This window comes from Penaeus vannamei, chromosome 22 (genome assembly GCF_042767895.1).
Source record: "Penaeus vannamei isolate JL-2024 chromosome 22, ASM4276789v1, whole genome shotgun sequence".
Classification (NCBI taxonomy): Eukaryota; Metazoa; Arthropoda; class Malacostraca; order Decapoda; family Penaeidae; genus Penaeus; species Penaeus vannamei.
Genome location: NC_091570.1, coordinates 15,385,124 through 15,397,623, shown reverse-complemented (window position 1 = coordinate 15,397,623; position 12,500 = coordinate 15,385,124). Strand labels below are relative to the sequence as shown.

The window sequence follows — 12,500 nt, the reverse complement described above, 5'->3', positions numbered from 1 at the left end:
TATATACATATATATATATATATATCTATATATATATATATATAAATATATATATATATATATATCTATTATATATATATATATATATATGTATGTATATATTTATATATGTGTGTGTGTGTGTATACATACATCTCTCCTTCCAGCACAGCATTCAGGAACCTTCGACAGAGGCTGGAGGGCGGGGCGCTCAGCGGTCAGGTCAAAACTCTAGTCGAGAAGATACGCAACATCTATGAACATCTCTTTCATTCGGTTTGTATTTCATCTCCTCACAAAAAACAAACAAACAAACAATCCAAAAAAGCAGATTAGTTTTGATTTTTTTTATCTACCAAAAAAAAGATAAGATGGTAATCGAATATCACAATTATCTAGATTTATATGAATTCATTGACTTATCCATTCCATTGTTTTTTAAAGTAAAGATTTTGTATTCGTCTAATTGCTGATTATTATTATTATTATTATTATTATTGTTATCATGATCATTATTATTATTATTATCATCATTATCATTATTATTATTATTATTATTATCTTTATTATCATTATTATTATCATTATTACTATTACTATTATTATCATTATTACTATTACTATTATTATCATCATCATTATTATCATCATTGTTATGATTATTCATCATTGTTGGTATGATTATTTTTGTTATAATTATGATTTTGCTTTCATATCTACATCATTTTCTCCTCTTTCATTCTTTTATTTATCTCTCATTATTTTTGTTATTATTATTTGACTTTCATATCTACATCATTTTTCCCTTATAATTTATTTATTTATCTCTTTCGTAATTTTCTTCTTATCATTTTACGTTCATATCTACATCATTTTTCCCTTTTCATTTATTTCTTTATCTCTTTCATTATTTTTCCTCATCATTTTACTTTCATATCTACATCATTTTTCCCTTATCATTTATTTATTTATCTCTTTCGTTATTTTTCCTCTTATCATTTTACTTTCATATCTACATCATTTTTCCCTTATCATTTATTTCTTTATCTCTTTCATTATTTTTCCTCTTATCATTTTACTTTCATATCTACATCATTTTTCCCTTATCATTTATTTATTTATCTCTTTCATTATTTTTCCTCTTATAATTTTACTTTCATATCTACATCATTTTTCCCTTTTCATTTATTTCTTTATCTCTTTCATTATTTTTCCTCTTATCATTTAACTTTCATATCTACATCATTTTTCCCTTTTCATTTATTTATTTATCTTTTTTTTGGACCGCGTCTCTCAACAGGATCCATCCGGGCCTGGATTGATGTCCAAATTGAAGTCACTTTTCTCCACTTTCGCCCAAATGTACGACCAGGTAAGGAGGGCTGATGTAAATATTGACTTTTAATCTAATCCTCTTCGCTTGCATATTCGTTTAGTCGCTTGTGATTTGATATAGGATTCGTTTTTTAAATCATTGCGGATTTTTTTTTCTTTATTGCGATGAAGTGTAGGAAATTCTGTTTTGGGGGCGTGTTCTGTGTGATGTATGACTATTTCGTGTTTTAAATTTTCTTCCTTTCGCTTTCTCTCTCTCTCCCACTTTCTATTTATTTCTCCCTCGTCCTCTTTTTCCCTCTTCCTATCCTTCTCCCTCTTTTCCCTCCCTCATCACTTTCTCTCTCCCTCTCCCTCCCTCTCTCCCTCTCCCTTTCCCTCTCTCTTCCCCTTCTCTCTCCTTCTTTCCCTTCCCTCTCCTTCCCCCTTCCCTTCCCCCTCTCTCTTTCCCTCTCTCTTTCCCTTCCCTCTTCCTCTCCCCCTTCCCTCTTTCTCTTCCTCACCCTCTCCCTTTCTCCCCTCCGCCAGTTCGCCAAGCGCCTGTACCTCCGCGCGAGCCAGGCCGTGCAAGGGTTCACCGACCGCGTGGGAGAGTGGCTTCGGCGCAAGTGGCAGGCGGTCTACGATAACTATAAGCCTCACATTCTGCGCACTTTCGACAACGTGGAGACTCAGGCTTGGATCTTCGCGGAGAATCTTATGGGTAAGTTTTGTTGTTGTTGTAGTACAGAACCCAACATTACCAAAATACCTCTTCCCTGAGAACCCGACTGACTCTCACCCCCTTTTCGCAGACTGGCTCCAGAAGGTCGGCCTTGAGATCAAGTCCTCCGCCTATTACCAGAAGATCGCCGAGATCGTGACCTACGTGGAGGGCATCTACAAGGACTTCACCGAAAAGTCCAAGCGAGAGAACCTGGAGAAGTACTACACCATGTTCGTCGAGAAGATGAAGAGCGGGTTCAAGATGCTTGTCGACGGAGGTGAGGTTCTTTGAAGGTTCTTTTTTTGGGAGGGAGATTCTTGGGGGTTCTTTTTGGGAGGGTTTGGAGGTTCTTTTTTGTGAGGTTCTAGAGGTTTCTTTTGGGAGGGAGGTTCTTGAGGGTTCTTTTGGGAGGGAGGTTCTCGAGGGTTCTTTTGGAGGTTGTTTGAATGGTTTTAGGAGGTTCATGGGGTTCTTATTTTTGTGAGGGGGGAGGAATATTGTTCTTGGAGGCTTCATGGGCTTCTTGAGGAATTCTGAGGGTGCGTAAGAAATGTGTGGGTTCCCACAGGGTTCTCCAAGGTTACTGGATGTTCATGTAGGTGCTTGAAGGATTTTGAGGGATGAGAAGGGTGCTCAGGTTAGGTTCTTATGGACTTTGAGTTTATTTCTTTCAAAATTCTTGGAGTTCTTGAAGGGCCTTGGATGTTCTTAGGGTTCTTGACGATACAAGAGGGTTCTTAAAGAGGAAGGGAGATGGTGAGGTGGGGGTGAAGAGAGCGAAAGAGGCGGAAGAAGGCGTATTAGGTTAAAGGAAGTGAAAAGGGAGGTGGAACACACTTATTAGGGCTTGGGGGTGACGGTGTAGATGGAGGAGGCCTAGGTAATGAGGGAAGAGAAGGTGGAGGAGGAGGTCTGAGTGACGAAGGAAGAGAAGTTGGAGGAGAAGGTCTGAGTGACTAAGGAGGAGAAGGTGGAAAAGAAGGAGATAGTGAAGGAGGTGGTCTAAATTACGAAGGAAAAGGAAAAGATTGTAGAGGAGGTGGTCTAAGTGACGAAGGAGAAGGAAGTCTGTGTATCGAAGGAGATGATGGAGGAGGAGGTCTGAGTGACGAAGGAGGAGAAGGTGGAGTGGAGAGAGGAAAGTGGAAAATGCCTGAAATCCAAAAGGAGGTGAGCGGAAAAGGCTTCTTATGTCTGGAGAGGAAAAAAATTGTAGGAGGCCCGGAAATTCAAGCAAGTGGGTGTAAAGAATTCCTAAAATGAGAGAAGTGAAAGGGAAGAAAAGTCTTAAGGAATAAAGGAAGGAGTAGTGGCCGGGGTAAAAATGAAACGAAGGAGTGAGGAAGTAGAGCAAACCCGAAAAATAAATCGAGAGGGAATGAATAGACGGAAGGAAAACTAACAGACGAAGGAGAGGAAAGTGGAAGAGGAAGCTGTTGATGTCGCTTTGCAGAGAGACTCGTTGCAAGATGAATGGTCCCTTTGAAAGACCTCTCGGAAGATAATAATATTTGCATTCAAAACAGTTGATCTGCAATATCCAGTAGAGCGTCTTAAGGATGGCATGTTGTTGCAACGAATAACCACTATGGGTACATTAGTTACAATTATGTCTTTGGTGGTGGTAGTATTAGCAATAGTACTGGTATTAACGTTATCATCAATAAGATGACGATAGTGATAGTAATGTTGTTATTTTTCCCTACGATATTTTTAATACCGTTATCGTTATTGTTGTTGTTTTTGTATTTGTTGTTGTTATCGCTTTTATCATTATTGTTTTCATATTAATATTATTATTATAATTTCTGCAATTATTACCACTACTACAGAGCTTTTAGTTGCCGTAGTTGTTATTATCATATCTTTCATCAGAGGCGATCCTGTCTAACAAATAAGACTAATCACGCCTTCAGAACTGCAGCACATTTTCTTCCAAACTGATTCAAGCTTTTCATCCCATGCATAAAATCCAAGTTAGATTTTACCCTCCCCTTACCCCCCTTACCCTCTCACCCCCTCACCCCAACCTCTCAATCCCCACCCCTCACCTCTCATCTCTCACATATTACCCCTTGCCCCCCAGCCCCCACCCCTTACCCCCTACCTTCTACCTCATTTTCCATCTCTCACTCTCTCTCACTCTCTCTCTGTCTTTCTGCTAGTTGCTCCGTTCGTGCAAGACTGGATCGACGAATTGCAGACGGCTTGGGCTAAACTCTTGCAGTATAACCAGATTGCAAGAATTAAGGATGCTGTTCTTGCTGCCATTGATAAGGTGAGAGATTTTTTTTTGTGGAGGGTGCAATACCGGAACTTGCTTTTTATATAAAGATGATAGTGATTGAAAAAATGATGATAGTGAATGAAAAAATGATGATAGCGAGTGAAAAAATGAAGTTAGTTGATCATAACGAGATGATAATGAATGATAAAATGATAGGTGTGAGGGATTACGTGATGATAGTGAATGATAGTGATAATAGCGAAGGATAAGGGACTGATAGTGAAAAAGAAATAAGTCGATGATGTGACTATGTGCGTTGTAACTTATAAGATAGAATAATAATCAGGAAATAAAGTTTTTTTTTAACAATGTTCATTATTGGGATTTCTTGTCAAAAGAATATATATTAAAAGGCGATAACATGCGAGGAAGAAAATAAAGATACCGGTCAACATGCGATATCACAATTAATCGTAAGAGAAATAGACTAAATAATCAAGAAATGTGAAAAAGGGTCCATCAAGTCCTATTTTAGACGACAATGTATAGCAAGAATGAAATGGAGAGAGACAGACACACAGACAGACAGACATAGAGATACAGACAGCCAGATGGATATAGGGGTAGAAACAGAGAAAGAGAAAGAGGGGAAGAGAGAAAAACTAATACAAATAAATAAAGAAAAAAGAAATGTAACTATATTTATGAGCGTCTCTTTTCCCAGGTGGTGTGGACTGTCCGCTACGTTGACATCCGCGGGCACCTGATTGATGCTGCAGCCTTCATCTTGGAGCACGGAGACACCATCGTCTCACAGACCAGCATCCAGGCATCGCAGAAGTATGTGTTGTTTTTTCAGCTCTTGTTAGTTTGGGTTTGAATTGTTAGAAATTGTTATTCGAGGAGTTTGCTTTTGACTTTGTTTTTCCTTATTTATCGTAGAATTATTGTTTGAAGATGTTTTTTTTCTTAAGGGTTCCTGGGTTTTATGTTTACGAATGCTTGTTCTTAAAATGATCTCTATTACCGGTTTACCATTCTAATTATTGATTGATTGATTAATTCTTCAAAATGAGATCCAGTGAGTCGTGTTTTCCTATGCTCAGATCCTTGAATGAATTCCAGTGGTAAATATTTCCCGTTCCCTGTTCATTAAGAAAAATAGAACTCGGGTGATTAGCTGTACAACAAACAGTCAAGTAAAAGAGTGATTATAGTGAGTGGAAAAGTAAATAAGTAATAATAACACAAGAAAATAAATGTGCTAGACATCATAGGTCCTATAGCACTATGGTACTGTATTGTGGTGGGAGGAGTTTTTAAAGTTCTTCGTTAGAACTAAAATGTCTTTTATTTCATCGGCCGCATGCTATATGATAGTATAGTAGTGAAGGAAGTAGAAAGAGGGTGTAAATGGGGTAGGATAGGTATTGATGACAGTTAATTATATAAGAACAACCTTCCCAGAAGAATGGCAGCCGGAATATCTAAAATTCTTTACCGCCTTAATATTTCAGGCGGGCCATTATCATCTGGCAGATAGGCACATTAACTCCAAGGGATATTCTTGGCTGATAGACAGACGCATTGCCTTCCAGGTTCATTATCGTCTAGTAGTCAGGCACACTAACTTCCAGGCTCATTATCATCTGACAGACGGACAAATTAACTTCTAGGGTCATTATCATCTGACAAACAGATCAATTAACTTCCGGAGTCATTCTCAACTAGCAGACACTAATACTAACTTCCAGTCTCATCATCATCAGGCAGACAGACGCATTACCCTCCCTTTCCCCTTTCCTCTTCCAGGCACATCGTAGCCAAGACGAAGTTCCTGTTCACTCCGTCCCAAGGGAAAGTGTTATTGGTTCAGAAATTACCCGTTGACTGGCAAGCCTTCAACGTCAAGCCAAACTGGAGGGTAAGAGAGAGTTGAGACTCGATGTTGCGAGTGGATTGTAACCCGGGTTTATTGTATATCCACGTGTTGTGTATATTTGTTACGTGATTCATATTGCTTGATTTTTAACTCATTCGCGCGTTAACGTATTGGAGAATGAAGTATGAGGGGTTTTATATATTTGTCTTGTCTTTAATTTTTTCATTATTTTAGAGGACTGATCACTTTGGTAAGATATCAGAACTCGTATATTTAAAGAGTAAGTGTGTATCAACCTTTCAGATTCTTCACATGTTTGAGTTTGCCTTTTTTATTATCATCAACCTATTCATTCGAATATTCATCCAATTACTTATCCAAAACCCTGGGCAGGCAAACAGCAGTTAGAATTGCACTGAAAAAAATAACAAAAATAAATCTTTAACCCCTCATTATAGTCCAACTTCAACAAGCAAATTAATATCAATATTTTATAAGAAAAAAGCTAAACAAAAGAAAAGCAAAAACAAAAATAAAACAGAGCCGACCACAAGCAGTAGTTCAACCCCAACAAGAAAAACGAACGTCTTGTCTTACTCCCCAGGACTTACCAGAGTACAAGAACATTCAGTGGGTGAGGGACACATTCTTCTCCACCTCCAACACGACCATCTTGGATAAATTCTACAAGTACTGGAACCTCAATTTCAACCCTGTGACTTGGGTTCCGCCATTCCCTGGTGAGCTTCGAGGTTATTTCATTTGTCTGTCGGTGAAGTTCTGTATTTTTGTTTATTTTTTCCTTTATTTCTTGCTTATATAAGCTTTTTTTATTTATTGTTTAATGTACATGGATATTTACATATCAGCCACCTCTTACCACTCCGCCTCAACCACTCACCCATCCCTCCTCACCTGCCTCCCTCCTCACCTGCCTCCCTCCCTCCTTTACTCACTCCCATACCGCTTTCTCTCACTCCCATACCACCTTCCCTTTCTCCCTTTCTCCTTCCCCACCCACCCAACCCATCCACCTTCTCTCCCTTCCACCTTCCCACGCATCCACCTCCTCCTTTACACCCACTCACCCACCCAAACTGACCCCCTCTCACCCTCTTTCCCTCCGTCATGCAGCGACCGGCTACATGATCGGCGAGCAACACTTCATGACCTTCGACGGGCATCACTTGGAGTTCAAGGGCCGCTGTCAGCACCTCCTAGTGGCTGACATGGTGAGCGGACAGTACGCGGTGACCGTCAACTACCACAGCCACTCCTCCAGGACGATCATCATTTACATCGGAGGGTCGGAGATCGAGTTGGCGACTGACTTTAGGGTAATTATTATCATTAGTAGTAGAGCATTGATGTCGTTATCATTAGCATTGTTATTGATAGTGTTAGTATCGTTATCATCCTCATCATTAGCTATATTAGTATCGTTATTATTTTCATTGTTATTAGTATCAGTATCGTTCTTTTTGTTGTTGCCATTAGTTTCATTATTATTATGGTTGTTACTGATGTTTCGATGGTATTTTTCGGTTGTTTTTTTATTACCATTGTTAAAGATATTTAAATCATATAATGATATATCATTATCGCTACTATCATCATTATGGCCATTACTTCTATCATTTTATTATCTTTGTTATTATCTCCACTAGCATTATTAACGATACTTAAGAAACACATTACTAACTGATCACTGATATTAACCGAAGACAAGCTAACACCACCTTCCTCCTTTTTACTGCCATTTTTAGGTTTTGGAATAGATTGCCTTCAGAGATTGCAATGTCTCCGACTCCTAATAGGTTTAAAAGACCGGCTGGTGTGTTTCTGCTAAGTAAATACTCGTAGCTCATGGTTTTCTATCTTCTCATTCTTCCTTAGCAGTGTCTCGGCCTACACTGACACCTCGAATTTCCCAGTGTGGCTCTCTGTATGGCTTACCACAGTAACGAATAACGAATACCGCACACACAGGTGACGGTGGACAAACAACCCACGGAGCTGCCGGTGAGAGTGGATGGCGCCACGGTGGACCGCTGGCTGCACAAGATCGAGGTGAGGACGGATCACGGGCTGCGCATCAACTGGAACCTGGCGCATGACGTCCTCTCCATTAGCCTGTCAGGTGAGGGGGAACCTCCTGCTGGGGATGTTCTGTTGACTGCTTTTTTTTTTACTTCGTCTTATTTGTTTCGTTGTTCTTGTGTTTGTTTATCAGAATTGTCATTGTTTTATTTTCAGGGGGTATTTTATATTTTATTTTGTTACATGCATACATACATGTATATATGTTATTATTGTTATTATTTATTATTATTGTTATTATTTATTATTATTGTTATTATTTGTTATTTATTTTATTATTTGTTGGTTATTTTTTGCGTTTGCTGAGTATTTTGGGGAATGAATTATAGATTGGCGGATTAGGCTTGTCTGCCAGAAGCTTTTCCTTCCATGATTTGTTGAAGTAAAGAGGAGATGAAATAAAGTGTCTTTGTATTCGTGGATACATAAATGCGTACACACACACGTATACAAACATACAGAAGCCTATATACCTATAGACATGCAGACAGACGGACAGACAGACATACAGACATAAAGACGGACGAACAGAAAGGCAGACACACATACACACACACAGACAAAAATAGATACACACGCACACACTCTCTTCTAATGCGAACACTTTTATACACACATACAAACCCAGACACAACCCTCCCCTCCCCTCGCGCTACCCCGCCCTGCCCCCCAATCCGCCCCTCACGCCGCCCTCCGCACTCTCCTCGCAGGCACCTCCTTCGACAAGACGGGCGGCCTGCTGGGGGTCTACAACAACGAGCCCATGGACGACCAACAGCTGCCCGACGGAACCCAGACGGACGTCGTGCATGTCCTGGCGCAGGGTTGGGACGTTAGCAGGGGCGCCTGTCAGTCCGGAGGGAACCTGGCCGTGGGAGCCTCCAAGGTCAGCGTGGACACCTGCCAGCACCTGTTCCAGTCCAAGACCTCGCCCTTCAAGCACTGCTTCTTCCAGGTGCGCTTTCCGTTTCGGGTCGTGGTTGAATTTTTTTCTTTCTTTCTTTCTTTCTTTTTTTTTAATTGATTTTTTCATTTGTTTATTTTTTTAATTGATTTTTTCATTTATTTATTTTTTTAAATTATTTTTTCTAGATTTTTCTTATTATTTTGTCTGTTTTTTTCGGAATCATTTAAATTTTTTTCAGATTTTTTTCTGATTCATTTTTTTCTTTTCTTCATTTTTTTTCTATTTCTTTTTTATAATCATTTTTTTGGATTTGTTTTGTGTACCCTTTTATTTATTTGTTTATTCGATCACATGTTATAGTGATTATTCGACTAAAGATTGCTTTAATCAAAAGTTCATGTTTGTTACAATTGTGACCAACCATGTAGTTCACTTATCAATATGATGAAGCTTTTACTCCCTATCAGTCTTTTTAATAATTTTTTCTATTAGTACATAAATACACCACATGGATAATCTTATTTCTTTTACATAAGCATATCCTGTCTTTCAAGGGTTAAACGATTCATGCATTACCTTTTCATCAAGTTTGGTGCAAAACATATATATAATGCAATATGGATAATTGCGATTCATGAGGGAAGTCTATCATTCATAAAGGCGTTTAATTATTCACATTATCCTTGTGTATGTAGGTGGACCCGACGCCGTATCTCCACATGTGCATGGTGGATTACCGGAGCGAGGACCGGGATACTTGCACGGCTGCCACGGCGTACATGGAGGCGTGCTCCAGGAACAACATCCCGGTCAAGATCCCGGTGTTCTGTGTAGAGTGAGTATTTCGTCGGTTTTCTAACACGCGAGACACGGAAACTGGCCTCTCTCTGTCTCTCTGTTTTGTCTGTCCCTCCCTCTCCCTCTCCCTCTCCCTCTCCTTCTCCTTCTCTCTCTCTCTCTCTCTCTCTCTCTCTCTCTCTGTCTCTCTCTCTCTCTCTCTCTCTCTCTCTCTCTCTCTCTCTCTCTCTCTCTCTCTCTCTCTCTCTCTCTCTCTCTCTCTCTCTCTCTCTCTCTCTCTCTCTCTCTCTCTCTCTCTCTCTCTCTCTCTCTCTCTCTTTACACACACACTCTAACACAAACACACAAACAAAAAACGGACATTTATGCAAACACAAACAAACAAATAAAACCAAACCTTCGAACTAACGAGCTCCTTGCCTTCCCCAGGTGTGTGTACGAAACCGACGACGGCGAAACCCATACCCTGGAGGAGGGCACGTCGACGATGCTGGAGGTCGACGACATCCTCAAGTCAACGGACGTGGTACTCCTGGTGGAGGACGGCGCATGCAACAAGGGCTTCGCCTCCAAGAAACCCCTGAACCGCTTCGAGAGCTTCATCAACGCCATGGACGAGGAGCTGGCGAAGAACGGCCTCCGGAATGTGAGGTGAGTAAGAGACGGGCTGTCCTTCGAGATGAAACAGGGAGAATTCGGCTGTTTCTTCGGCTCTTTTTACGCCGGCTTCAAATTCTCGGCATTAAAATTCTCGGCAGTGTTTCGGAAATTCGGAGAAAATCTGATAAATCACAGGTTGCCACGCCAAGTAATCAAGATCGGGTCTTCTATTCAACTTCAACAGATACGCCATGGTTCTGTACGGAGGGGAAAGTCTCTACGCGCAGCCGGCCATCGCTACCGTCGACAACCAGATCTTCACGGACGCCAGCAACATCCACAGGGCTCTCGATCGGGTGGAATTCAGTGAGTATTCTGGTGGAGGGGACAAGGTGGAAAGGACGAGGTGAAGGGGATGAGGTGGGGGGGACGGAAAGGAGGAGATGAGGTGTAGGGACGAGTTGGAGGAGACGAGATTGAGAAGACGAGGTGGAGGAGACGTGGTGGAGGAGACGAACTGGAGAGGGCGAGATGGAGAAGACGAGGTGGAAGACACGAGGTGTAGGGGGCGAGGTAAATATAGAGAGGGAGGGATGTGCGGAGGGGTGAAGAGATAGGTGGATAGAGAAAGGGGAATATGCATGCGGGGAATTAGGAAGGAAGACGAAGAGGAGGAAAAGGAGGAATGTTAAAGTGGAGGCGGAAGAATAGGTGGGATGGAGGAAAGGAAAAGGAAATGGGATAATAAAGGAAGGAGTGGGAAGGGGGTGAAGATGAAGGTAGGGGAGGAGGCGAAGGGAGAGGGGAAAGGAGAGGGAGGCCAGGATGGAAGAGCAACAGAAAGTGAAGGTAGAAAGGAGGAAGAAGAGGACGTGGAGATAAATAGCGATGAATAGGAAGGTAGAGGCAAAGACGGAAATAGAAGTAGAACTGAAAATACCCACACAACGACCCTCACACCCACCATCCCCGCCTACATCTTTCCCCCCAGAATTCCCCACCTCCCCACCCCTTACCCCCTTCCATCCCCCAATCCCAATACCCCCCCCCCCCTCACCAAAAAAAAAAAAAAAAAAAACATAATAACCCCCCTCTTGACCACTTCTCTGTCCCCTTCCCCCCCAAAAAAAAACCTCTGCCACTTTGACCTCCTCTCCCCCCCCTTTCTCACCCCAAAAAAGCCAAAACTCCTCTCCCTGACCCCCTTTCTCTCCCCCTTCCTCGACAGCTGCAGAAACCGACAGCGAGGACTACTGGGGGGCGGATGCCTTCGAAGCCTTCAACTTCGCCGCTGACCTAACCTTCCGTGCCGGCGTGAGCGTGACCTTCGTGCTGTTCCCGTGCAGGTCGTGCAAACCCAGCATTCCCTCTGTGAGTGCCCACTTCTTTCTTGTTGTTGTTATTTTCGCTGTTGTTATTCTTATGTTATGATGATGGTTATCATTATCCTTAACATCGTCAGTATGATAATGGTAGTTATTGCTAATATTGTTGTTGTTATTATCATTAGTGTTATTATCGTTCTTGTTGTTATCATCATCATCATCATCATGAAGATGATAACGTCCATGGGGCTAGTTCATTGTACTATATCAGTATTAATCTTAGTAGTAGTATGACGAGAGAGAGAGAGAGAGAGAGAGAGAGAGAGAGAGAGAGAGAGAGAGAGAGAGAGAGAGAGAGAGAGAGAGAGAGAGAGAGAGAGAGAGAGAGAGAGAGAGACAGACAGACAGACAGACAGACAGACAGACAGACAGACAGACAGACAGACAGACAGACAGACAGACTAAGATCAAGAGCGAGATACAGAGGGAAGTTAAGAACAAACACAACCAGAAAGTAAGAAAGACAGATAGTAAAGAAAATTATCCCCCAACCAATACATATAACCCTTTCTTCCTTCGTTCCTTCCTTCCAGATGGACTACAGCACCATGTACCACATCCTCCTGGAATATTCCATAACT

At 41.3% G+C, this 12,500-nt stretch overlaps 1 protein-coding gene across 2 annotated transcripts in view; it reads left to right on the top strand.

The window, feature by feature from the left end:
* The window catches only part of LOC113808741 (uncharacterized), a 98,795-nt gene that overhangs the window by 82,265 nt on the left and 4,030 nt on the right, over nucleotides 1-12,500 (top strand). For both annotated transcript variants that reach the window (XM_070136665.1, XM_070136666.1), the window contains exons 64-79: nucleotides 147-255; nucleotides 1,280-1,351; nucleotides 1,843-2,017; nucleotides 2,109-2,297; nucleotides 4,186-4,298; nucleotides 4,972-5,087; nucleotides 6,060-6,171; nucleotides 6,734-6,869; nucleotides 7,264-7,466; nucleotides 8,119-8,269; nucleotides 8,940-9,184; nucleotides 9,832-9,971; nucleotides 10,364-10,585; nucleotides 10,779-10,900; nucleotides 11,763-11,905; nucleotides 12,453-12,500. The exon at nucleotides 12,453-12,500 is cut by the window's right edge and continues 64 nt beyond it. In XM_070136665.1, the coding sequence (XP_069992766.1) occupies nucleotides 147-255; nucleotides 1,280-1,351; nucleotides 1,843-2,017; nucleotides 2,109-2,297; nucleotides 4,186-4,298; nucleotides 4,972-5,087; nucleotides 6,060-6,171; nucleotides 6,734-6,869; nucleotides 7,264-7,466; nucleotides 8,119-8,269; nucleotides 8,940-9,184; nucleotides 9,832-9,971; nucleotides 10,364-10,585; nucleotides 10,779-10,900; nucleotides 11,763-11,905; nucleotides 12,453-12,500 (2,296 nt within the window). The remainder of the gene's footprint in view (nucleotides 1-146; nucleotides 256-1,279; nucleotides 1,352-1,842; nucleotides 2,018-2,108; nucleotides 2,298-4,185; nucleotides 4,299-4,971; nucleotides 5,088-6,059; nucleotides 6,172-6,733; nucleotides 6,870-7,263; nucleotides 7,467-8,118; nucleotides 8,270-8,939; nucleotides 9,185-9,831; nucleotides 9,972-10,363; nucleotides 10,586-10,778; nucleotides 10,901-11,762; nucleotides 11,906-12,452) is intronic.